The sequence below is a fragment of the Sprattus sprattus genome, assembly GCF_963457725.1.
Source record: "Sprattus sprattus genome assembly, chromosome: 3".
NCBI lineage: Eukaryota > Metazoa > Chordata > Actinopteri > Clupeiformes > Clupeidae > Sprattus > Sprattus sprattus.
Genome location: NC_137922.1, coordinates 36,080,288 through 36,106,631, shown reverse-complemented (window position 1 = coordinate 36,106,631; position 26,344 = coordinate 36,080,288). Strand labels below are relative to the sequence as shown.

General features: G+C 43.2%; 2 protein-coding genes across 4 annotated transcripts in view; both read left to right on the top strand.

Moving 5' to 3' along the window:
• Window positions 1–19,388, top strand: part of prkg1 (protein kinase cGMP-dependent 1) — a gene marked incomplete at its 5' end in the record, with an annotated part of 141,921 nt that extends 122,533 nt beyond the window's left edge. For 2 of the 3 annotated variants that reach the window (XM_080835161.1, XM_080835159.1), the window contains 9 exons: window positions 14,865–14,961; window positions 16,559–16,698; window positions 17,023–17,112; window positions 17,467–17,608; window positions 17,957–18,120; window positions 18,671–18,793; window positions 18,887–18,949; window positions 19,051–19,117; window positions 19,242–19,388. In XM_080835161.1, coding sequence (XP_080691287.1) covers window positions 14,865–14,961; window positions 16,559–16,698; window positions 17,023–17,112; window positions 17,467–17,608; window positions 17,957–18,120; window positions 18,671–18,793; window positions 18,887–18,949; window positions 19,051–19,117; window positions 19,242–19,340 — 985 coding nt within the window. In that variant the 3' untranslated portion in view covers window positions 19,341–19,388. Of the gene's footprint in view, window positions 1–14,864; window positions 14,962–16,540; window positions 16,699–17,022; window positions 17,113–17,466; window positions 17,609–17,956; window positions 18,121–18,670; window positions 18,794–18,886; window positions 18,950–19,050; window positions 19,118–19,241 lie in introns of all 3 variants that reach the window. The other variant, XM_080835160.1, reaches the window with a different exon arrangement.
• Window positions 19,389–24,627: 5,239 nt separating this feature from the next.
• On the top strand, window positions 24,628–26,020 carry dkk1b (dickkopf WNT signaling pathway inhibitor 1b; the record flags this gene model as incomplete). The annotated part of the gene is given in 6 exon segments (XM_080834839.1): window positions 24,628–24,739; window positions 24,741–24,779; window positions 24,784–25,017; window positions 25,146–25,287; window positions 25,434–25,574; window positions 25,764–26,020. Coding segments are annotated over 6 exon segments (867 nt in total). The 5' UTR covers window positions 24,628–24,685.
• Between the last annotated feature and the right edge of the window lie 324 nt (window positions 26,021–26,344).

Here is a 26,344-nt window from a genome sequence, read left to right as displayed (position 1 = left end):
TGGCTGGTAAATTGATCAAATTACTGCATTTGTTCATACAACGCTTTGGTTGACCTCTTATCAATTGTTATTAGTAGTATCTTACATAGCCAGCTTAACTTAAAGTTTATTGTAAGATATAGCTTGTTAGACTTAATGCAGTTAGAGTTAGACTGTAGGTATCACATTGGTTTATAGTCTGTCAAATTAGTTCTAGTTATTGGTGTTCGTTGGCATACAAAGTTAGTCTTCCCTTATAAGCCTAGTTAGTACATCTGATTAGAGCTAGCAACAATTAATTGCAGATGAAGGGGTCCCCTATCTCCGTGTTCATTTTGGCATATATTTTAGATTCAGTCTTAAGACAAAAATGCATATTACTTTTAGTCACATTTAGTCATAGTTATCCTTCTTAGTTTCAGTCTAGTTTTCGAAAACTCATTACAATTTTGTCTAGTTTTAGGCACATTTAAAATTCCATATTATAGCCACATTAAACTCCTTCACTTCTCAGGCCAAGGGACCTCCTGTTGTGTCTACTACATAGTAGTCTAGCTTGCAGTACTTAAATTGTGGATGCAATTAGTCTCCAAGATACAGATCTCATGCCTACAGCTGAATTCCAATTAAATCAATGTAAATAATAATTTAAGGCAATACTTTATTAACAGAATTATCATTCAAATATATGAGAATACATGTTCTCCTCATGTTTAATATTTATATTATATAATATTGTTGGCTTATCTCATGGGCTGTTTGCAATAAAAAAAGAAATTTCCCCACGTAGGACTACTAGGCGAATGTTTAGCCTAAATGCACGTATCGTATAGCCTACTGTTGTTTATCTGTAACGTTTTAGTTGGCTAGGTTACTTTTTCCAGAAGGGATCATAAAGCAGTAGTAGACTTACGTAACTTTGATATTAAATTAAAAGAGATGGTGATTGCTGAAGAACATTCGGGAGAAAAAGCAGCAAAGAAGTTTGACATTGACCCGAGAGGAATGCTATAGGCTACGACTAGCAGGTGGAGGTAGAAAGAAAGTTAGGCTGGATATCAAACCAGCTCGTTGAATAAATGTTTTCAGTCCAGGATAAGTATAATAGTGTCTAGAAAAACATTAAATTCAAGGCTTTGGAAATCTTTTCCTCCGTGACTGACAGTGGAGACCATAACGCCGATGTTTATTTTTTACGTTGACACCCCGACCTAAAGCGCAACGCGATGTGCAGCCAGGAAGTGTTGAACGCATATGCAATGAATTCCAAAGCCTACTGCAATTATGCTCATTATTTAAATAATTCAATTCTATAACAGAAGATAAGTAAGAAATAAAGGCCTGCCCTTAATACAAGCCTGCCCCAAATAAAGGCCGGTGCGCTGTGCAGCCTAAGTAAATACAAGCCCCGGCCACTATTTGAGGATTTACGGTACTCTCTTTTTATATGGCTCTGGCCCATTGGTTGCGAATCGTCGTTCTCATTTGCAGGAAGTTCAGCGCGTCATCTTGATATGTTCACATCAGTCGCAACACTGTCACTTGTTTCCATGTGAAATCAATGGAATGCTTCACTTTTTGGCGCTGTATTGACAACTGTCTGTCACTCGCACACTGTGCTCGTAAATCATTTTTCAAGTTCGCACGTACCTATTTTTAGGCGCATATGCGAGTGAAATACTCGCACTGTAGAGCCCTGTGTCCCCCATTGAGCTGTGGCTCATGTTTGTCTCATTCTTCAAAAGAGAGCCCGGGGGTCAAGAGGGGGCTCCAGCTCCATGATTTGTTCCATCTATACAAGTGCTGTTACATAATATTAGACCAGGCTGGGGCTGCCAGACATGGTTCTTTCCCTGAAGGCTGTGCATCCAGGGTTGGGGAGAGAGAGATGAGGAGGGGCAGTGAGAGGGTGAGATGAGGAGGGGCAGTGAGAGGGTGAGATGAGGAGGGGCAGTGAGAGGGTGAGATGAGGAGGGGATGTGAGGGGGTGAGGGGCAGTGAGAGGGTGAGAGGAGGGGGGGCAGTGAGAGGGTGAGATGAGGAGGGGCAGTGAGAGGGTGAGATGAGGAGGGGCAGTGAGAGGGTGAAATGAGGAGGGGATGTGAGGGGGTGAGAGGATGGGGGGGCAGTGAGAGGGGCAGTGAGAGGGTCAGATGAGGAGGGGCAGTGAGATGATGAGATGAGGTGAGAGGTCAGAGAAAGGTCCAGTTGGACTCCACAGGGCCTGGCGTCGTCTGTTTGAGACCCAATAAAACAAGCACATTCTCACTCTCACCCAGACACCAGCATGTGCCATTGCTTTTAGTGTTTGAGATGTTTGTGGGTGTGCATGTAGGTGTGTGTGTGTGTGTGTGTGTGTGTGTGTGTGTGTGTGTGTGTGTGTGTGTGTTTGTGTGTGTGTGTGTGTGTGTGTGTTTGTGTGTGTGTGTGTGTGTGTGTGTGTGTGTGTGTGTGTGTGTGTGTGTGTGTGTGTGTTTGTGTTTGTTGTAAGTGTGTGTAAGTGTGTGTGTGTTTGTGTAAGTGTGTGTGTGTTTGTGTAAGTGTGTGTGTGTTTGTGTGTATGAGAGAGAAAGTGCGCATGAAGGTGTGTGAAAGGGAGTGCTGTGGGTAGTGGTGTTAAGCATCACTTTCATCACTCAGGTTGCAAATGTTCCTTTTCTTTTCTGTCCGTGTGAGTGTGTGTGTGTGAGTGTGTGTGTGTGTGTATTTATGTGTGTGAGCCTGTTTGTGTGTGTTTGTAATGGTGTGAAAGGGCTTCTTGATAGTCAAAAATGGACTGCTTTGTGCAGGAGCAGTCAGTTGGGCAGTCTCTTTTGCTTCTTGAGTCTCCTACAGTTAATTTAGCCCCCAGTTTGTCCACATTGGTAGAGATGGGAGGACGGCTCCCTCTGCTGGTGAAAATTAGCTACTGACATTTCCTGCTTTTGCCAAACATCTGTAATGAATGGGACATTGGAGTTTGGACATTAGTATTTATTGACCAGATGTATCCTCTTACGTGATATGGAGCATTCATTACCATCTGGTTGTTTTGCTGTGATGAATATAACCAAAACTCAAACTGTTAAAAATTACGGTCTCTGCTATTCAGCTATTGTCATTACCCATACAAGCATCAAAGTACTGCAGCCCTACTGTGTTCCTTTCCTTCTCCTTCTTTGCTCAAGTAAGAAAATGAAAGTGGTAAACACATAACATGACACTGACCTGGAGCTTCATAAAAAAACACATTCTGGCAGATTACTGGTGATGAGAGAAGGTGATAAAAACAGACAAGGTATTTCCTGCACAAAGAGCATTTATTAACAACCGTGGCCATTTTTCGACATAGATACTATCTTTTGCCTGAGGGGCCTGTTTGTGGCCTGTATCCTAGGAACTGCAAAGAGACACTCATTAACTTCACAGTTGCGGTCTGAGCCCTGTAATGCTGCTAAGAGGGTGCTCACAGTGGCTTTAAGGCTGTAGAGAAGTTGCCCCATTGACAGCTGTTTGATGCTGTCTGTAAATAATATCATTCACGATTTCCTGCATGTGCACACATAGGCTGTTAATGACTATTGATTGTAATATAACATTTAGAACTACTGGCAGTGCAATGCTATACTTAGGGTGTTTATAGACGCTGTCAGTCACTACCTCACTATATTTAGGGTGGTGATATATTTCAAGAGTCACTAGACTAAATTTAGGTTGTTTACAAAGTGTACACGCCAGTGCTGTACCGTATTTGTGGCTTTTGAAGTGTTGAAGTCATGTTTTATTGACCTTTCCATTCAGTTCACCCCATTAAAGAGCAGTGTGTGGGCATGTTTGAGAGATTATTTGGAGATCAACCACAGGGCCTATGCACCAAATCAACCAAAGGGTCCGCACACCAATCCACTCCAGAGACTCTGACTTTGGAGTCAGGTCAGATTGGCCAAACCTAAGTGACCTGTGTAACAGGCTTTCAGTTCAGTTCAAATTGACAAAAATAAACTCACCAATGGCATCAGAGGTATCTGACGCAGTGATCTCAGACCCAGCTGTCGCTGTGAAGCTACTGTCTGCCACAATGGATCACAACATACACTCTAAAACACAACAGCAAGGAAATATCTCCATAACATAGAACAGGTGGAGACACTGAACTGGACTGGACTGAAGATGCAAGGAAATCAGACATCTCTCGGCTTTGCTGACCATTCTGTGTGGCTCCCTATGTATAGAGATGCTGCTGTAGGGGAGGACATCTCGGCTTCACCGTTAAGGCCGGACATGTGCTGATATAACCTTGTGTTATGGTACCCTAAAAACCACAAACCACACCACAAAATGCATTCTGACCAACAGCTAGAATCAGTTGCCCATACTGTAAATGGCTGGAATATGTGTAAAGGACACTATACTGCAGTTCACAACCGTATCGATGATTTAAAAGCCACTGCTGTGAGAGAGGTTCTACCAAAAGATGTGACTATGTAAGTGGCTCTCCCGATGTGATTAATAACATCCCTAACACCAGTGATGTCAATGATGTCAGGCATAGGTCGACGAAAATCGTTGATCTAACAGATCTTAAAGCTTATGATTTTCACCTTTCACCTATATATGGACACAGCCTTCTCTGAGAAACTGATCAAATACCAGCCCTTACATGCAGATACCAGTGAGCCAGTTTATGTGTTTACGTTGGTGATATTGATGTATGACCGCCCTGGGCATGTGCACAAACTAACTATTAGTGGTTAATTGGGATTGGCGGGCCTACCTAAGAAAATATTGACAGCTAGACAAAAGGTTATACTTCACCTCTGGAAACATTGGATCCCTTTGCTGTTAATCTGAGTGCTGGATTTAAATAAAGCATGTGTCTGCACGTGTGAAAGCATGGGAGTGTGTGTGTACCTTGTTATGATTGTTGTCTGTGTGCGTGCGTGCGTGTGTGTGTGTGTGTGCGTGTCTGTATGTTTGTGTCTGAAAGCATGGAGGTGCATGTGTTCCAGCCATTGTAACAGCTAATTTTTGTGTCTGTACTTGTGTGTTTGTGTGTGTTTGTGTGTTTGTGTGTGTGTGTGTGTGTGTGTGTGTGTGTGTGTGTGTGTGTGTGTGTGTTATTCATACCAATGATCTGAGAGTACGATTAAAAGACAAACCCAAGCCTATCCTCTCCCACCCACACAGTGCTCCACATGTCATTGAATCAGTTTTGTAGGTTAGGGACATGATGAGGTCTCAATACTAATTACAAGCTATAGAAAACAACACATGCATATTCTCACTCGTCTAGACATGCTGAAATAGCTCTTCTTCTCTCTTCACAGACAGTCAAGTTAATGTTTAACACCTTGTTTGTGTGCCAGTTCGCCTCATTTGGGAAGACATCCTAAGGAAAAACAGAGAACTACTTCACAGGGAAGCATGTGAAAGGGGGTAGTCTCTGGCCCAACCTCACTCATAGGGGAGTCCACTTACCACTAGCCCTGAAATAGATAGCGTGCTGTTCAGCTCATGGGGGCCAAGTCTTTTTGGGGTGGCAAGTGGAACTTAATGTCCCTGCACAGAAGGATTTACCCCTGCGTACGTGCCAGAACCTTTTGATTTGAATGGGGAACCTTCTGGAACCCTCTGGATTTCAGTATGCGTGTAGGCTCTGTAGAACACGTACGTAACAAGCAAGAATATGCTACAACGACATGTGGATGAACAACGTCCGCCATTTTTAATATAATTTTAAGGAATTGTTTTCAAAGAGGGCACAGCCAGTAGATACAGAAACAAGATTTGGCCCCTGGAGTCAAATAAACATGCCTATATGCCACCTCCAGTACACCCTTAAGGTCAATAGCTAGATAGATAGATAGATAAATGCACATATATACAGTTAATGATAAAGTACATACAAATGTATATAGATGTATAAATAGATATAGGTTTCATATAATATAATATAATATACTGTAGATATACCATATTGATGTTAACATGAAGTATTAAGTATTTCGTATGCACATACCAGTCTTTAGTAACTCTGAGCTATGGACGTCGTGGTAGTGGAGAAAGGTGCTGATTGCCTCAGTGCCCAGTTGCTCTAAGCCCCTTAACTCCCCTATTCAGCCAGGTGCTGAGGGTGGGCTGCTGGCCAGGACCAGTTACAGAGAGACCCTCACCCCAGGGCACCAATGAGACAGACTGCCCTATATATGAGAGCCACTCCACCAGCGGTGGTGGTCTGCCGAATCCATTAAAATACCACCGAGACCTCTGGACACACGAGCCCTGGATCGTATCCGCTAGTAAATACATTATCTGCATATCTGACACAGATCTACACACAGGACACTCTGTACATGATGTGTTTGGGGTGAGGGAGGGGGGGGGGGGGGGGCACTCCTAGGGCAAGGGTGGTATAGGAGACTTAAAGGGCACCCTTACGGAGGCTGCACTGGGACACTAAGCACTAATGACTCTACTTCGGCTTTCTATCCAAGCACTGTCCTATCCCCCGTGACCCTTCTCTGCAGATGAGGGGCAGGTGGGCGGTGGGTTTGGGTAGGTGGTGCCATTGGGGGCATATGTTTGTAAACTTATGAGGGGCATACCCTCACCACCCCCCACCGCTAACCTGAGTGCCATGTTTGTTGGATTTCTTGGAATTGGTAGGCACAACAGTGGCTATATATGTAACTGCTAAACACTGACCCTTCAACCTGGCATAGAGGCCTGCTATGAGTGCTGATTGGATAGTAAAAACACACCTCTCACTCACACACACACACATACTGTATACACACACACACACACACACACACACATACCATCTAGCTGCTTCACAGGCACAAGACAACAGTCTGAATAACTTTAATGCTAGAGGTATGATTAAATAATAAGTCAGGTATTTTAGCCTATCTTTATCATTCTAAATAAAGGATGCGATGAACACCACGCTGTATCACACGCATGTGTACACATGCAACACAACAGCAGAGCGCACTACTGCACAGGGACTCTTAAGAGGTCACTTAAAGAGCATTCAGTGAGAGATGCCCAGTGAGTTCATGATTAGTGCTGTACTCCTAGGCCAGAAAGGTTTAAATGCCTAATGGTCAATGGATAGTTCACAGTAGTTCAACCTCAAACTTTTTGTTGGGACATTTCAGACCCTGATAAAATAAGGCATATTTAAAGCCATTTGCTCAAGTCTACAGTAGCTCTATGGCTAAATTGGCATCTGGTTGGAGCTAGCGTTTTGCTAACTTAATTACTGTGGCCGATATTTCAGTCAGGGCTCAAAACGTGTTACATAATCACTTAAAATATCCTTCTTCCGTCCTAAGGCTAGGCTGGACTTTCAAACCCTAATAAGCTCTAATATCCCTAAACCCTAATAAATGTACAGTTAAGCCCATGACACCTCCGGACCCAACAGCTGGAATGAATGGCCAGATCCCAGGCCTGGGGTGGGGATGGGTATTGTTTCACTAGTTTCTGTCCTCAACTCCCCCCAATCAGTGGAAAACATGTCTTCAGAGATTCCTGGCCAAAGCCCTCGGAACCGAGGACCGGGGAAACTCGATCTAGTCATGCTCTTATGTAAGGCGTTTATTTTTGTGCCTGGCCTTTGGGTACCCAATTCAGAGAACCAGTGGGGGCCACACACACACACACTTAGTTATCCCATAACGCCATTATCACTGTGAAAAGGTCAGCTATGTGAAAAAAACAATGCTTGGATGCCTACTGTTTAAGAGTTGGCCCACTGGTCAGAGTGAGAGAGAGTGGGGGTGGGGTGATGGGTGGGTATGGCCGGCAATATGTGTGTAATTTGATCTGGAAGTCTTATGACCAGCTAGGGTGTGAGGCCCTACCTTATTAGAGGCTTGGATCTTTTTGTATAGAATATGTAAAGGATAATGTATAGATGTGAATTAGAACCACAAAACCCGTTACCACCTCCGAAACGTTGGGGTGGCCCATTCAAATCAATGGAACAAAATCGGTGTAATTTTCTGCCAAATTGACCAGTATGCTTCAGGTAATTGTTAAGGCCATCCTCAAGGCTAAAGTGTGGAGTGTCCATGTGTCTGCATTGTTCAAGTGATTGATGCAGTGCATTGCATAAAGTGTGTGTACTCGTGGCTCATTCTGTGAGTGATCATGTGAGGGTTCGTTTATTGCATTCATGTGACCAGCTATTTCTTGTTGGTCAGCAATGCCTTACACAATACTTCACATACTATTATGCATTGTATCGCATACTGTTTGTTGGTCACTAATGCATTACACAATACTGCACATACTATTATGCATTGTATCGCACACTGTTTCTCCACAATAATCACATTTCACATTCATGAAAAGTTCAAAACTGAAGTAGTGGTCGTATATTTTCCATTTCAGGTCCAGTTTGTTTATTTTATTTTTTCAGTTTATTTTGTTTTGATTTGTTATTTTGTTTTTTGTTTATGGTTGAATGTGTCCGTGTGCTGGGTAGCTTTAGCAGTGCCTTATCTGACCAAGTTAACAATGACCTCCAGTAACATCTCCAGATCCTTCTGGAGGGGGGGCACATCGGTCACACAGATCTGTCATTTGAAGCATGGCCCAAAAGTATGGAGGATGGCACAGGATTGAGATAGGTGGCCGGTCAGTGCCTATTCAATATTTATAGGACCTCCAAGAGTCATGCACTGAACAGTGTCCTAACATGGAGGTCCAATGATGGTCTTTTGTCCAACTCAGTGTAAAGTAAACAGACTTTTAATTTTGAATGAATATAATTTTTCTTTGGAGGCTTAATTTTATTTAATAATGTTGATTACAGCATTCTGATTTGAAACAAACACTTGAAGTGCTGTTCAGTGTTGTCTTCCAGATGAAAATATTATTATAAGTATAGATCTCTAAAGGTACTACCTGCTGTAGAATCATTACAGATTTGAAAGATAATTGTTTCCGACTGATGAGCGACTACATATGTCTGCATTACAGAGGTTCAACTGATGACTCTGAACCCAAACGTAATGTGACAAGCACTAAGCCAACAAACACTGACCCTCCCAAACCCCAAAAGCCCTACTCTTTTCAGGTCAAGGGATGACCCCCACCCCCACCCCTGAGTCAGGTGCACGGGATGCCCAGGCATTGTGGACAGACACCTGGCGGCGTGGACACTCACGCACCTCCGGGCCCCAGGAGGAACAGCAGGTCAAAGCCCCAGCCCTCGGGGGCCATAGCGGTTCAGTGACCCCGAAGGAGAGTGGCCGGTGCCAGGGCTGAATCGCGGGACGTCTGGGTGGTTTATTTGCACAGCTGCGGACGGCTGCCGTGCTGGTGCTATTGGAGAAGTGGGCCGGTGGAGGCTGGGAGGAATGCGGCCATTGTCTCAGGGGTCGAGGTGTTTTTCACCCCCTCCCTAGTTTCGGGCCAGATTGAGGCCAGTGGGGTAGTTTTGAGGGCAGCCGATGGCACGAGAGGAAGGAGAAGCTAAACTAACACGTTAGATGTGAGGTAAGTGGCCTGAGGGGAAAATCAAGGGTTCAAGTGGAATGAACCTGTCAAGGAAATTCCATGGAAAATGTTTTTCAACATTCCACAAAGTTCCTATTCAGGATTCAGCTTTCATGGAACATTCATCACCACCTCAGCATGCATCATTTTCTGCTACTCAAACGTGCTGTCCATTATGATCCATTATAAATGTGTATTATTAATTATATATCACAGTATAGCTCACAGTTAGTGACACTGGTGACATGATCGGATGCCCCTGACTCCTGATAACTTCAAGTAAATAAGTCTAGTAAAGTGCGTTTGAAAAAGAAACACATTAAAAATGTGGTGGCCATGGACTACAGCTTTGCCCTCTTCCTCGGATCAATCATTAGCTTTGAACTGAATGTGTGTTCATTAGGGTCCCAGTATCCTCCTGTTAGTATACTGGCTGCCCAAGCAGTGGCAGTGGAGGGCTTCATATCGGTTTGCAGTACAGCACACACCCCCCACACAGGCTTCATAGTGGAAAATGACCATCAAAAGGAGGCTCGGGCTCCCAGCCTCTTGCATAATACGTAACACACACACACACACACACACACACACACACACACACACACACACACACAGATAACTTACACACACACACAGATAACTTACACACACACACAGACACCTTTTCCATACCACACACAAAAGTCCTAACCCTATATATTACCTATCGACAGCTCTTAAATTATGCCATGTGACATTCCTGCCTCTGTGTCCTCCCCCCTCTGTGACTGCCCTGTTATGGGCTAAAGCAAGAGATAGGGGGGGAGAGGGGGTGGGGTTGGGGTAGTTGTAGGGAATCCAACGCGTGTCAGGTGACATCTCTGACAGCGTGGCAGGGTGGTAGTGTGGTGATGGCGGGGGGGGGGGGGGGGGGGGTCTGTGTCAGGGTTGGTTGTCATGAAAACCTAAAAACAAAGCTTGCAGACAGGAGCACACAAGTCCGATGAATCTGTCAGAAGTTACGTTATGTTGTCTTTGGCTGTTTATCCCTGGGACTCTGCCCAGTGGATTTCGAGTGAACTACCGTCTGTGTTTATAGGAAGGAACCAACTTTCAAGTCTCCGTTTATTTTTGTTTATGCCCTGATGTGACACACTAGGTGTGGATTCAGTACGTGTCTACAAGCGCATACGAATTTAAACAAGCAGACAGACACACGCTCACACACACACACAAACACACACACACACACACACACACACGTGTGTTCTCTCCATCTTTTATATGTCACAGGTTAATGATGAGCCAAACCTTAACCACTCTTCCACCTCAGTGCAGAAGAACCCTTTTGTTTAAGCTCCATAAACCTTTTGACCTGGCCGTGGCGCACGGCTTTCATTCACAAGAAGACAGGTCAAGACTATCCACACAGCCTGAGGGCAGAGGCCTGGACCAGAGCAACTTACTCTGAATCCTCCCCATTACCCCTTGAGGTGTTCCCCACGTGTTTGATTCCACTGAACAACATGCAAAGACACACGCTTCACTGACACACGCTTCACTGACACACACTTCACTGACACACGCTTCACAGACACACGCTTCACTGACACACGCTTCACAGACACACGCTTCACAGACACACACTTCACTGACACACACTTCACTGACACACACTTCACTGACACACGCTTCGCCTGGGATGAATCTAGTGAGGACATGGGTTGTGGGTTTAACTGTATAGCAGAAAGACAAGCATGCATGTGTGTGTGTGTGTGTGTGTGTGTGTGTAGGGTTGTGTGAATATATGTGTACCTGTGGGTTGAATGTTTTGTGTCAACAGAGGATTCAAAGCAACTATGTGAGCTGGGGGTGACATCATATGTTAGTGTATGTTATATAGGAAGGGATTTCCCGTAAGGATTTGTGATACATTTGGAGAATATGTAAACAGTGTGTGTGGCAGAGTGTTTATGTTTGTGTGTGAATTTGGTGTGAATGTGGTGGAGTGTGAAAAGGCTCCCAGTAAAGGTTTGTAGTTGGCATAGCAGCATGATTAGCGAGTGTATTTGTTTATGTGTGTATATCTGTCTGCGGTTGTTTATTTGCATGTGTGCCAGTGTGTGTGTGCGTGTGTGCGTGTGTGCGTGTGTGCGTGTGTGCGTGTGTGTGTGTGTGTGTGCATGTGTTTTCTCTGAGTCACCTCTATGGTCTTCTCCAGGGAATTAGGAGTCAGGATTTCCCAGCTGTTGCTTGGATGTTTCTGAGACGGAGACGTGAGGCTTGCCACTCTCCTCTCTCTCTTACTCTCTCTCTCTCACACACACACACACACACACACACACACACACACACACACACACACACACATACACACAAACACACACAGAGACACTACTCTCTTCAACCTCGGGGCAACGGCAGCTACCCTTTGGCGCAGCTCATGTGTTTCATTTCACCTGTGTGATGCCAGGACATTTTGAAATAACAGGAGAGAAAACCATCCCTAAAAACCATAGCCCCAGGCCATACGGGCTATCTAGTTCAAGCATGAGGCAATAGATAGAGGATGTTTGACATGTTCTGGGATGTAAGAACAGCTAAGAAAATGTAAGAAAAAATTTCCACCATGACTTGTACACATACAAAACAAGTGGTTAAATGTTAACTTTAAAGCAACACTATGAAACAATTTTCCATTTTTTCAGTTATGGTTTTATAGGCAACTAGTTTCTGTATCTTCCAATTAATTTTGATGACATTGGTATATGGTCAGATGAAGGACAGATAAACACACCTTTCCTTCCCATTAGCCTTGAAGGATATGCACTGTTTACTTCTGTGCTCCAGGAGGGAACACCCTGCTGAAATGTAAGAACCGCTTTCTCAGCATAACGCTGTCAACTCTGTTGCCAGAAGACACCAGTTACCATGTTACAAAACTGGGCTATTGGTGGCGCAAGGTTCTTCATGCCCTTTATGTAGTTAGCCAGCTAGTTTTAGACAGAAGCTCCCTACTCCTGCTTTAACTAGTTACATCTGTACTGTGAAATATTAAATGATGATGATCATATAACACATATAAGATGATATCATTCAAAGTTACAGCTACTGGCAGGCAAACCACAAACTTGGCAGCAGGACTTAGCAGAGCCCAGGTGGATGGCTGAGACCCATCATCAGTACTTAACTGTTCAGTTCCATTTCAGGAGGGTGCACAACCTTCAGCAAGCGCATTCACCTCAGCCTGTGCTGAACCCTACGGCTCAGTCTAAGATGTTACCTTTAAGGGCTCATACTAACCTTGTTGATATGGACATGCAATATGCTGTGTGTGTGTGTGTGTGTGTAAGAGAGAGAAAGTGTCTGTGTGTGTGTATGTGTGTGTGTGAGAGAGAGAAAGTGCCTGTGTGTGTATGTGTGTGCATGTGTGTATGTGAGAGAGACGGGAGAGAGGTATGTGACAGAGAAAGTACGTGTCTTTGTGTGAGAATGTGTAAGTCACCTCACCCTCTCCGTCAGCTGATAGCTCATTCTTCTCCTATAAGAGGTCTTTCTGGACTCACTAGTGTGCATTAACCTTATGTACCGGCATGTACTCACGCCCATCTTAAACGTGTTTTCTGTTCATGTTGATGCAGTGGTGATAATTTACAGCTAAAATTGGCCAGGTGGAGGTCATAAACACATAGCACTTGATCCCACAAGAGATTGTTTTGCCACTGGAATGTCCTTCATGCTAGAAAGATGTATAACGCGTATATATCTTTGGGATATCCTCATGTGCTTTGGTATGATCGGCATGACATCATGCAGAAGTGTCCCTTACATATCGAGAGATTGTCGGCTAGAAGCAGAAGCTATTCTGAGGAGTGCTAGCATTAGCTAAACAAGCCTGCTTATATATGACATAAACAAAGTGAGGCACATTCCCCAGGGTAAGGGTAAAAAAACGCTTGTGTATGCATTTCCTTAGTCCATGATGAGCACGGGGCTGTGTAATAGTACCAAATTGGGCATCATCTTGTGCATCCCTGAGACATATTGTCTCAATACATCTTATTTTCAGCTGTGCGTATCACATTGTATGATTTTGTGTGTGCAGTGTACAGCAAATATGCTGAAAAATTATTGGCACATTTTGTTGACAATTGAGTTTACATTACAAGTGACACAAAGGGCGGCTTAACTTAGCGTTGACTTTTTGTCAAGGGCATATGGGCATTACTTGTAGAAGCTGTGCTCAGACAACACTTTTCTTCACGTCCTTGAATCTAGCCCAAATCTCACCCCAGTTTACCTTCAGCCTTCCATCCCACTTCCATCCATATTTTGCTGCGCCATGTTTGCACAGGCACTGTAGATAACATCTGGTTATTTATTTTATAAAATAGGAATGGGAAGGGCCATAAGATACCCACAAACTTTAACAGCTCACAGTTGGATGCCCTGTTCCAAGGGTAATCTTTAATCGCCTCTGAAAACGTTGATGATTGATGCGTCTGTCTGGCAGGTGGTCATGTGAGCGAAGAGAGGGGAGAGCCTTGCGCCGTTGTGCTGCCACGCGGTAAAAATACCAGGGGGATCATCCAGACACTATTACTGGCAACCGAGAGAGGGAGACACGCTTGGACTCTTGTTTTGGCTCGGAGAGCCTTGCTTTAACTGATAGGGGACCTGGACGGTCCCGCCACTCTGCAGCATGTGGATTGACCGTACAGATCTGCCATAGTAAGGTGCCTGGTCATTCACTGGGGGGATTTATGTTTGGGAGTTGAGTTAGCTAAGTGTCCCTCTAACAAGGCAATGGTTTTGCAACTTATTCTATAGACCTGTCAGTTTTGTTTGCACGGTTTAGTCTTATTTTGGAGACGAGCACCTAACAGGTGTCAGTGCAGCCCAAAAGACTTTGAGTCCAGAAGTTGTCGTCCTGTGGTGGACTTGAGAGAGTGAGCTCCAAGGCCTGAACTTCATGCAGAGAGACTCGAGCGATCTGGACGACTCTTTGTTTCTCCGGACTCGGACCTTCCAGTTCGCCAAACTCCAACATGTAAAATGGAAATGGCCCCTTAGCTCAACCTTTGAAAGAGTACTACTGCTGACACTTTGCCGAACGTTCTCCTAATTACACTGGACCTCCGTGGCCCACATAGCGCCTACTGCCGAATTTTGGTTACGGTAGTCTTGTTGGCATTCTCGAGAGGGGTGCACTTGATCTTGCTGTTGAACTTTTTCTGGTGGGGACTGGGCCAGAGCGAAACCATGCGTGACTTGCTTCCTGTGCCCGTTCCGGAGCGCAAGGAGAGGGAGAGGCTGAGTAGCCTGCCCATTCCATTCCCTCTACTGCCATTCCCTATCACCTACTCCATACAGACCTCTAAGAAGTTCCCTTTCTTCCATGTGAAAAAATGCAGATACGAAGCAGAGAATGCCTTCTTCTCCAACCTGAAGCTGGCGGACTTCAACATCGTCGACACCCTGGGGGTTGGAGGCTTCGGGCGAGTGGAGCTGGTAGGAGATTTTATTTATTTTCTCTTCCTTTTTTCGTCCATTTTGTATTGATGCATTTCCATGGCCTGCTTTGATGTTCTGCACAAAATTTCATTTTGTGAACATTTGTCCTCTCCAGTATCCCAAGCACTGACACGTGATATTGTTATAACCTTAGATATTTAAAATAGAATTGAAAGGCTAGGGTTTACAGGTCTAAACCCCCACACTTCTGCACAAATGCTTAGTTCTTCGCTCATCTGAACGGGCTCTGAAAGAGGGGCATTAATATAATAGCACTAGAGGTTCTCACTGATGGAAACATACGTCAATTAATACCTAAACAGACGCCTGCCCAAATACTGTAATTATGCCTAATGTGTTTCCATCTGTGATGACCTGGACTGGATTGTGTTTCTCCACTTGGGGTGAAATGAAGGCAGACAGGAGAATGTCAGGACTATTCAGGGTAACTTTCCACTGGCTCTGCAGAGAAGGTAACAGGATCCTCCTTAAAGGGGAGCGGGTCTGGCTATCCATTCGTAACAGATCAGGACGTCTAATGAAATTAGGAATTATATTGGGGGCTACAGGTGCTCAATGAAGAGTTATCTAAATTACAGAAAAAATATTGCCAATTAAAGTGTTGATTCAACACGTGTGAGGGATTTATTTTCCTTCGAGTAACACAATTTACAATTGTTTTATTTGCATTCCATGTTCAAAATTTTCATTATATAATATATGGTATGCAGTAAACTGATAAACTATACCAAAGCTGCCAATCCTAATCAGTAACACTGTAGTGATATTAACTGTGTTATTTATCTCATCTTATCCATTGCAATCTTATCCAATCCAATCTTGTGCAATCCAATAATGAAGTGGCACTGTGTGAAAAAAAGCATGGAATTCCTTATTCAAAATGTGTAAAAGTGACTGAAATAGCCAGTAATGGGGGGGGGGAGTGGTGGGGGGGGGGGGGGGGGGGGCTGTAGGTAGTGCCGCAATGCGGATTTTGCAGGTCCCCGTGAATGTGGCGCAAAGGAAAGCCCAGTGGAGTTCACCTAAAGCGGAATCCCCTGGTCGAGCCTATTTTAGTCATCCGGGTGCCACTCTGAAAACAAGCAGCCCTGTGCCGCATAGCGTCATGTTCACTGCGGCGTACTCCCTTACAAGATAGTTCAGATATCGAATTACCCCTGACATGTAAAGGCTCCAGAAGATACACAATGTCAAGAATGTTCTTGCCCTGTCTGAACTATTTCTAGAGCCTGAGACTATGACTCATTTTCTAAATTTAAAATGTCTTAGCTGCACAAGTAAGTTGGTTTTCTTCCTTTCTGCCTTATTGCTCTTCCACAAAATAACATCATTCTGCCAAAATTAATTACATTGTCATTTATGTTTATAAACATTCAACTGGAATGATCTCGGAAGAACTAAGGCAGTAATACAATATTTGGCTTAGAAAAAAAAAACTCCAAGTGCGTCCTACTTCAGTTTACAATGACCAGAACCATGTCTGGATGATTACATCAAAGAGTTCTAGTTCTCCTGGAAACATAAAAGAGGTCTCGGCCCCCTGTGTTTCACAGTCGCTCTCTGCTTCTCCCAGGTTCAGCTCAAAAGTGAGGAGACCAAAACCTTTGCCATGAAGATCCTGAAGAAAAGGCACATTGTGGACACACGGCAACAGGAGCACATCCGCTCCGAGAAGCAGATCATGCAAGAGGCCCACTCAGACTCCATTGTGAGGTAGAGGAAGATGTCTAATGCTGTCAAATAGGGTGTGAGGTGCTGAGGTTGTGGTACCTCAGTGAATAGCAGCTGAAAGGAATGCATTAGCAAAGCTTTGCTACAAAATAAGTTTAATTAAACTGATAACTTAATTCGTTTTCAACGGATTTCCATCACAACTTCATCCAACAGTAGCATTAATCTCCTAACCTAGCCTGAATCTGCTAACAAAAGTCATATACCACTTTTAAGGGTGGTTCAAATGTTATACGATCACATTCAGGATTTATGATTCAGCAATTAACCAAAGAATGTCTTCTTCTGTCTTCCCTTGTGTCTCAGATTGTACAGGACGTTCAAAGACAGGAAGTACCTGTACATGCTTATGGAGGCTTGTTTGGGAGGAGAGTTATGGACCATACTGAGGGACAGGTAAGGAAAAAATGTCAGGAAATTTGCCATAAACTCCAGTGTCAGTGTCTAACAGATGTTTCTATACTGCTAGTGAATTGAAGGATTCTTGGCTATGTAAGCTAGTAAGTCAGGTTTAGGATGTTCCAGGCTGGCTTCTAAACACCACACTCATTCCCAAAAAAAAGCTTACTTTCCATTTGGGTAGACTGGCTTTGCAAGGCTAATATTTAACGTCTTAGAGATAACTGGAAAGCAAATCTTAATCCTGGCACAAACAAATATGAAATACCGAGCTGTATCGAGAGACAAACTTTGATTTAATGTTTCTCTTCTTTGAAATCTCTCTCTCTCTCTCTGTCTCACGCATGGCAGGGGTTCATTTGAGGACGCCACAACACGGTTTTACACAGGCTGTGTAGTGGAAGCCTTCGCTTACCTGCATTCCAAAGGAATCATTTACAGGGATCTCAAGCCAGAGAATCTCATCCTGGATCACAGAGGCTATGCCAAACTGGTGAGTGGAGAGTGGCCAGTTTTTCAAAACACATACTTGAATCCTGTGTACTGTCTACCTGATGTGCCAGGGTTGCCTTTTTTATGATAAAAGCGCATGATAAATCAATATATGCAATCTGTATTGACAGTAAAGGCAAAGACAGATAGGCAGAGCTGCTGCTGAAGTTGAACTAAATAAATGACACAGTAAGACCCTGACATGAAGAGCATGTCTGTGGAATCTGTAAGATAATCACTCTTGTAAAGCGGTTGATCTGACTGTTAGCAGTTTTACTTGGAGTTAAGCCGTGTATGAAACTGGCAGTTGTGGAATTCTACCAAGGGGCACTCTTGTTTGTAATTGCAGGTAGATTTTGGTTTTGCCAAAAAGATTGGATTTGGGAAGAAGACGTGGACTTTTTGTGGCACTCCAGAGTATGTAGCGCCAGAGATCATCCTAAACAAAGGACACGACATCTCAGCAGACTACTGGTCTCTGGGCATCCTCATGTATGAGCTTCTGACGGGAAGGTAAAAACTACCATTAGCATACTTTGCTAATAGATATATATATATATATTAAAGGAAAACTTTGGAATCTTAACCTGGGCCCTATTTTCCCATCTTTTTGGGTTAAAATTTTTACTAGGGCCAAAAACGATAGAAATTGATGGCGCTCCAGTATTGAGTTAGAACACTATAATTGGCAACCGCTAAATGGCTATACAGTGTTATCCCATTTGCATCAAAGCCCAAGATAGACCTGTGTCTGTTTACCTTAATAACTGTAAAGGAACTGTAAACAAATAGTTTCTACAGTCATTGTCTACAAAAACTGAAACTTAAATTACAGAAAGTGTAGAACCAGGAATTTTCTCCAGTTACCTTTTTTAAAGTTTGGAAATATAAAAAAAAATCGAACAAATGGCCAAGGTTGAAAAAAGTTTCCCTGTAATGGAGTTGGATATGGCTAGTTGATGATGTGTTTTACAACTACATACAGTACACATAAACACTTACACACACAAATGCCCAAAGATAATACATATAGATGCTAACATGCCTCCTGTTCTTTTTGTAGTCCACCCTTCTCTGGTCCCGATCCAATGAAGACATACAATATCATTCTGAGAGGTATTGACATGATAGAATTTCCAAAGAAGATCACCAAGAATGCTGGCAACTTAATCAAGAAACTATGCAGGTGTGTTTGGTATCCTGGGAAGAAATGGCACAAATAAGTCTGTGTGGTCTCTCTAAAAAACATGTATTTACCAGTATGTGCAATCCATCACAGGGACAATCCATCGGAGAGGCTAGGAAATTTGAAAAATGGTGTGAAGGACATCCAAAAGCACAAGTAAGACATTCTCAGCTCATGTTTCAAGTAAACATTTGAAAATGGTTGACTGTTTCCCAATGGTCTGAAATGAATGTATATTGTTTGCCTCTAAATCTCAGGTGGTTCGAGGGGTTTAACTGGGAAGGCTTAAGAAAAATGACCCTAATTCCTCCAATCATCCCTGAGGTGAGTCAGAGAAGCAGACTGCCTTAGTTACTGAATTGTTCAACATGTAAAGTAATGTTAATATTTTAGCCAACATCACTCCAAGAATACCAACGCAATCTAATTTTTAGTTTTTCTACTTCAGGTTTCATCTCCCACCGACACAAGCAACTTCGACAGTTTCCCAGAGGACAGCGAAGATCCACCTCCAGACGATAACTCAGGGTGGGACACAGACTTTTAAACCATGCCTGCCTCTCCAGACACTGAGCACCCTCACACCCAGCCACAACCCCCCCCCCCCACCCCCCCAGTCCAACCCCGCGAGGAGAGTTTAAAACCTTAGTGATTGAGTTGTGATGGGGAGGGGCTCGCTGGTCTGTGTGCAAGGACGTACTGTAGCTGTGAAGAATTGGACGGCGCGACAAGATGAGGACATGGAGATGCAGTGAGGAGGTTGAGGGAGGAATCAGACCTTCACTTGCCTCCTGGGTCACCCAGGTGCCTTGGCCCATGCCTACACGCTCTCTTTCTGTCTCTCTCTCTCTTTTGCTCTCGTTCTCTCTCTCTTCTTCCCTCTTTCTCTCTTGATCCCCATTGGGATGCCCTTTGAGCCTCCACGGACCCATTCCACTACATCACCTTCATCATCTTGACACCACATCATCAGCCTCACTCTCCCATCATATCATCAGCTATACCTTGTCGTACAGATGTGGAGGGTTCAAAGCAGACTGTGTTCTTTTTATTTATGTCGAATTAGTCCTATGAATACTGTGTCCGGGCCGCACAGCAACAAGACTGACAGTAGGAGGCCTTTTATAAAGCATTTCCCTGTGCTTTTCTTGTAGATTCTACACGCTGATTCAGTGCTTCACTTCCCTGCCATGACTGTGTGGCCATAGGTTGTGCCAGCAATACTCTATGACAGCATTCGCAGTCTGACTGGCCCCAAGGTGTAGTAATAAGTTCTCCATGCTTAAAGTGGACGTAACATGACATTTGGTAATAAGGTTATATGTATATATTGGATTGTTTTTATTGCAATACCTCACCGTCACAAAGGAAGAAAAAATATTTACAAAACTATATAATCTCTGACAATAGCCACTCACTTGACTTGTGTCAAATAAAATGGTATAAGTGAATCAATAAATACTTCTGATTGGAAATGACCTTAGCCAATACAGTGGTGAGGATTAAACTGCATAAAATAAAAGACCTGAATGATGTAATGTCCAAAATAAGGAGCAATTTGGTTGGGTATTATAGGAGGCCTATCTATACTTACCACCAGGGGGCAGACATTGATCAGAGGACTGGTGATCCCAAAGATTTCCAATAGTTTAACAGCAGACCATCATGGTAAAATACTTCAAAACAGATTTAACTGTACCAGCCCTAACAGTACACTATAAGACATAGAACACATTTCAGATTTAATCAGCAAGAGAGCTAACAGTCCCTTCTTATTTAGGTTTTTATGGCTCAAATCAATCTAGTCATCCATCGAGTTACCATATTTTGCCCATTTCATATCCAAATCATCCTCAGTCAACCACAAAAAAGCCCAGCACGTCCTTGGAGCTTTACATATCATAACCCCATGAAAAACTGTGCTGGAATACAAATGAGGAACTATCATTATTTATTGTAGGACCAGAGGTAAATATTGTGTTTATATTCAGTGCTGATATTTTGTGATACTGATAGAACTATGATCTTGTTAGAGTAAAATATTATAATTTTTTAATTTTAAATATTGTTGGTTTTGTGTTTTGTTTGTTTTGGTTATTTGTCTTTAAAATATCCAGTTTACTCTTAATGTTACCTCTCATATAGGTAGCACCCACCCATACTACTGTGCTCACCTCATTGCTATTGGCATCATTGAAAGTGCCTTAAACTTTAGTGGCATCCAAAATACCTTCTTGTGTTTGTTTCGATGCTGCATGAGCAAGGTCTAACCTCTCAGAAATGTCCTTACTTTGCTTTGCTTTTATAAACTGTCCAGCTATTTATATGGCTTTTTCTTACAATAAAAGCGCTTTCAAATGTGTAGAATTCTGTGACTTCGATTTGATTTAAAATGAGATACAAAATATGGGAGACAATGTTAACTTCAGTTTAGCAGACTGCAGGGACCAACAAAACACTAACATGGGACAAGTCCATTTGAAACACACAACCATGGGACCAGTCCATTTGAAACACACTACCATGGGACCAGTCCATATGAAACACACTACCATGGGACTAGTCCAAATGAAACACACAACCATGGGACCAGTACATTTGAAACACACTACCATGGATGCATTGGACAGAAAGAGGGAAATGAGTCCATGTATTAGCTGTCAGCCGGTCTGGTGTTTTCCTGCTGAGTTCCTGCTGGTGTATTACTAGTCTAAATACAGCAAGGCTATTGATTTGTGAGGAAATTGCTTTGATATTCAACATCCACTACAGCCAGATTAAAAAAAAAAAAATCTGGTATTGTATTTAAATGGTTTCAACAGGGTTAAAGGCATCCAGTGCAACTTTATGTAAACATTCAATGAAAAATAAACATTCAATTTCTACTATTTTTTAGACGTAGTAAGTTTCAATAACGCCATACCATTACATATCGACATTCAAGGAGCAAAGATGAGACGTCGTTGTGTGGTGAGAACTGATAGAAAATCGTAAACAACAACAATCGCCGGTGGGGAGAAGCCATTTTTCCATTGACTGGAAGCCTGCTTTATTTATTGCAGGTTAAAAAAAATAAAGAAAATGGCGGCGATTGTTGTTGTTATCGATTTTCTATCAGTTCTCACCACACAACGACGTCTCATCTTTGCTGCTTGAATGTCGGTATGTAATGGTATGGAGTTATTGAAACTTACTACATGTAAAAAAGACTAGAAATTGAATGTTTATTTTTAAGCCTCGAAAGTTGCACTGGGTGCCTTTAACAAACATTTATCTTCTTTTTTTACAGCGTAGACAAACACCAGCAGAGGAAATATAGCTCGTCTGTGTTATATATTTAGATAAAGCATGGCATGCTTCAGGAAAGAAATGCAATGGCCCATGAAAGTAGCCGTACAGCCTCTAAGGATGGAATGCTTATCGTTAGCCAACGCCTTATCTCGCCTCCTCTTAAGATAAAGCGGTGAGAATACCAGCGGTTTTCATCCACAGGTGTCTCCTAACCACATCAGAGAGATGCTGTTCCGGCCGGGGGTGGCCCATACGGCGACATCTTTGACCCCAGTTCACGGCTCAGTTGTCAGCCAGCAAACTCGACTAGACTCACTTTGATAAATTAGTCTATTTGAGGAGCGAAGTAGGCGGTGTTTGCCCATTTAATAGGCACGACAAAACACATTAAGCTACCGATCCCAAAAACACTTCCTTTGTTCAAGTTATTCTCCTGCCGAGAGGGAGCATACAGGATAGGCTACAGTAGAAATAAATGAATTAAAAAAAAAAGTAGCTCGACTTTTTACCTGAAGGCAAACATTCCCTACAATCTATTCATTTGGGTTGGCCTACCACTAGACAGAGGACAAATTTAACTTTAACTCTTTTCTTTAATTATCAAACCAGTGGCAATTAACAAATTGTAACGTTTCTTTCAAGTTGACATGAAGCACTGCCAACATTTTCAAACGACAGGCTAGCTCAGGGAGCAAAACAGTCATTGCACACAAGCACATAGGCCTGGCGGGAAGAACCACGACCAATGAAAATTAACAGTTAATATGTTAATTAAGGGAGTATTTACTTACCACCACAAGAGGGAGTTACAAAAACACCTGAAACACCTGACATTGTATACAGCATCTACATCAAAGATGTTTGTCCCCGGGATTTCCAATTAGCCGTGGCCTAAATAATTCAGCTTGCTTAGGAACTCTAAAGACCCGACTAAGTTGGGAGTTCCATTGTAGAACAAGTGGATTTGCTGGCGACCAAGCATTTTTCTGAGACAGGATTACCTTGCACTGGGCTAAACGAATTTGCTGAGCACAATGTCTGTTAAAAGCCGCTAAAAGCCCAGCAAATGGACTGTTTGTGAAAATGGCCTGCCTGCCGAACTCTGATTAAGACATGGGGTTTCAGTTCTGTTTGATCTGCCCCCATCAAAGGGTCCTTTACACAAGCTTCATTTTACACCACTGTAAGCACTGGATGTACAATTAAAACAAAGCCGAGAGACCAAAGAATCGGGATGAATGCTGCCAATTCACGTTTAATGAAGTGTATTCAACGTTTGTCTTGTTGTCGCCTATTATAACTAACCTCTGTCAACAACATCAAAGCCTTTTATTTGGGAGGTTATCCCAAGTATTTGGCAGACATGCACTTTGAAACTGTTAAATCGTTAGCGCATTTTGCGCCTACTAACAGCTGACCAATAGAGCTGGCGTGATAATGGGAAAAAGAAGGTGACAATTAGAATGAAAAGAATCCCAGCTACCCTGGCCGTGGCACGCATTTCTGAATACGCTTTGTTTGCAATTATTCTACCAAAGGAGGCTTGCATTCTAGAAATGGCCAATTAAAAGACCGTTCTTTGCAAATAGCCTGTGCTACCAACATTTTTTAGTTGATCTATACAATTAATGTATGCACGAGTAGAATACATTTACATCATTAATGTTCACATTTCATATATATATTTTGGATTTTTTAAAAACTCTGTAACCTTTACAAAATACAGGCAGGTGAATCTTAACGATTTAAGCATCTATATGATTAAGGATGAGAGGGGTGAATCAGAAAAGGCAAAGAAGATGGGGGTTAATTTAAAGGCATCTGAACTTCAGAGAAAGCAATCCCTTATCGACCAGTGCTAATCAACTGTATTTGTTTTAAAGCATTAAGACTGAATGGTAATTAATTCAGTAAACTTTTTTTCACTCTCCCAAATTTGCATGTCGCCTTTGATCTTAAGCGATTGTTAATCAAGTGCATTTCAAAGTTCCTCTCCTACAATTACGGATCAAATAGTACTAATGGACAGAAAACAACTTGAATAACCATTTATTCCAAACACATCCAAAAGAACAGCTGCCCAATTTGGGAGCGACGATTTGGGCTTTTGATGTTATTTGAAATAGGCTACAAATAGGCTATTGTATTAATAAATTGCTGAAACGTGCACCAAATTCCAAATAACCACAAGGATTCAACTAAAGAGTTGTTTTGTGTTTAGTTCGGGGATGTAAACAAAACATACAGCACACAAAAGTCTACTTTGATTTGATTCATGTGAAACAGGAGTGTTGACAGTATGCAAGTGAACAAATGTTTCCGTCTTCATTAGCCCCATAATAACTACGGCTCTACGAAGCGTACTTACTTCTATCTGGTTCGTAATCCCAGTCTAAACGGAATAACGTTCCCATTTAAGAAAGTGGCTGCGGTTCGTGTTTGATGTCAGCTCATGGCGGCTCGCTGATAATTGTACACAAACATTGCGAAACCCTTGCCAAGGGTTAGCTCCTGTAGGATGCGTCATGACGCGCAGCTCTTTGAAATTTCATCCGCCCCTTTGTTACACATAGCCGGGGGCGGGAAAGCAAACAACTGCACATGTATAAAGCCGCTGTTAGGACATCAGAGCCTTCAGAGCAGAAGATTCACCCACCTTTCCAAGGAATACTCCCATACGGACAAGATACCTTCCTGAAGTTTGCCTGAAGAGCTGCGAATACTACGGCTACATAATGCTGTCTCTATCAACTATCTTCGCCTTGTGCTTAACGCTGGCCATTGACGTTGCATTTGCAGGATCTGTCTTGTTCAACTCCAATGCGATTAAAAATATTCCCGGAGTAATGAGCTCCACTCACGCCGTGAGCGTGAGCCCGGATGAACTGACACTTGACAGCGGGACTCAGAACTTGGCCCTCGACACTCTACAGGTAAGCAGGGTTCTGATACTTGCGCGCTGCCGAACAGCTGTTTCCAGTGCCGGCAAAAGTTGTCCCTGTAATAACTTTGAATTCCATAGGCGAACCGTGTATTAAACGCTCTTCTACCTTCTCTGTAGCCTGTCCTCTGCGCCGCCGATGAAGAATGCTCTGAAGATGAGTACTGCCTGGTGTCTCGCCGCGCTTGCCTCCAGTGCAAGAGGCGCAGAAAGCGCTGCACCCGGGATGCCATGTGCTGCCCCGGCAATCACTGTAGCAACGGTAGGTTTAGTTTTTACCTTCCTTCCAACGGGTATCTCAGCTTCTAATTACACCGTTTTTGTTTATTTTCATTCTGGTTGTTTTTGTTTTTAACCTTTGGACAATTTAGACTAATTGTTTCTCTGCACCGTGATCTCTCCACACAGGTCTGTGCACGGCAAATGATCCCGACCTTCTGCAGCAAACTGGCATTGAGGAGGTCATGCTGAGCAGCACAAACGAGGACAATTTCACGGTGGAAGTGCAGGCCAAAGCCCCACAACAGGATGTTACTCAGACTTTAAAAGGTGCGCATCCTCCCACATTGCGAAATACATCTTGAGAAAGTTACTGTGTTACTATCACTATAGTGATAACCATGACCTATTATGAATCCTTACCACATTGCTACACATTACTACTACTATTTGTATGTTTGAGTGTGAATTTGACTGAATGATGATTTTAACAATGCTGTATTCATTTTGCTTGTCCAGGTCAAGAGGGCGATACCTGCCTGAGGTCGTCTGACTGTTCCGAGGGCTTCTGCTGCGCCCGGCACTTCTGGTCGCGGATCTGCAAGCCGGTACTGAGAGAGGGCCAGGTGTGCACCAAGCACAAGCGCAAGGGCAGCCACGGCCTGGAGATCTTCCAGAGGTGCGACTGCGGAGAGGGCCTCTCCTGCCGGACGCAGAGGGGAGAGCAGCTCAACAGCAAGGCCACCCGGAGCCTCCACATGTGCCAACGGCACTGAGCTCCAGTCCCGGAACAAGTGCATCGTGGGATTTGGGATCTTTAGTTGAGCCTCTCTGGAAAGCTGAACTGTTTTTCGCAATCTGATGAACAATATGCTGAAGAGACTTTTATTATGAAAGGAATACTCTGTTGTTTTTGTTTGGAGGAGTTGTGTTTTGTTTTATTTTGTTATTTTCTTTATTGCAGAGTAGATATTATTGTTTCACTGGGGAACTTGAGACATGATCGCAGTAAATTACTGTATATTGTAAATACCATACTGATGTTGGCACTTACCTTTAAACTGGTCATTTTGGGTCAAAACAGCTATTTTCAAGAGAAG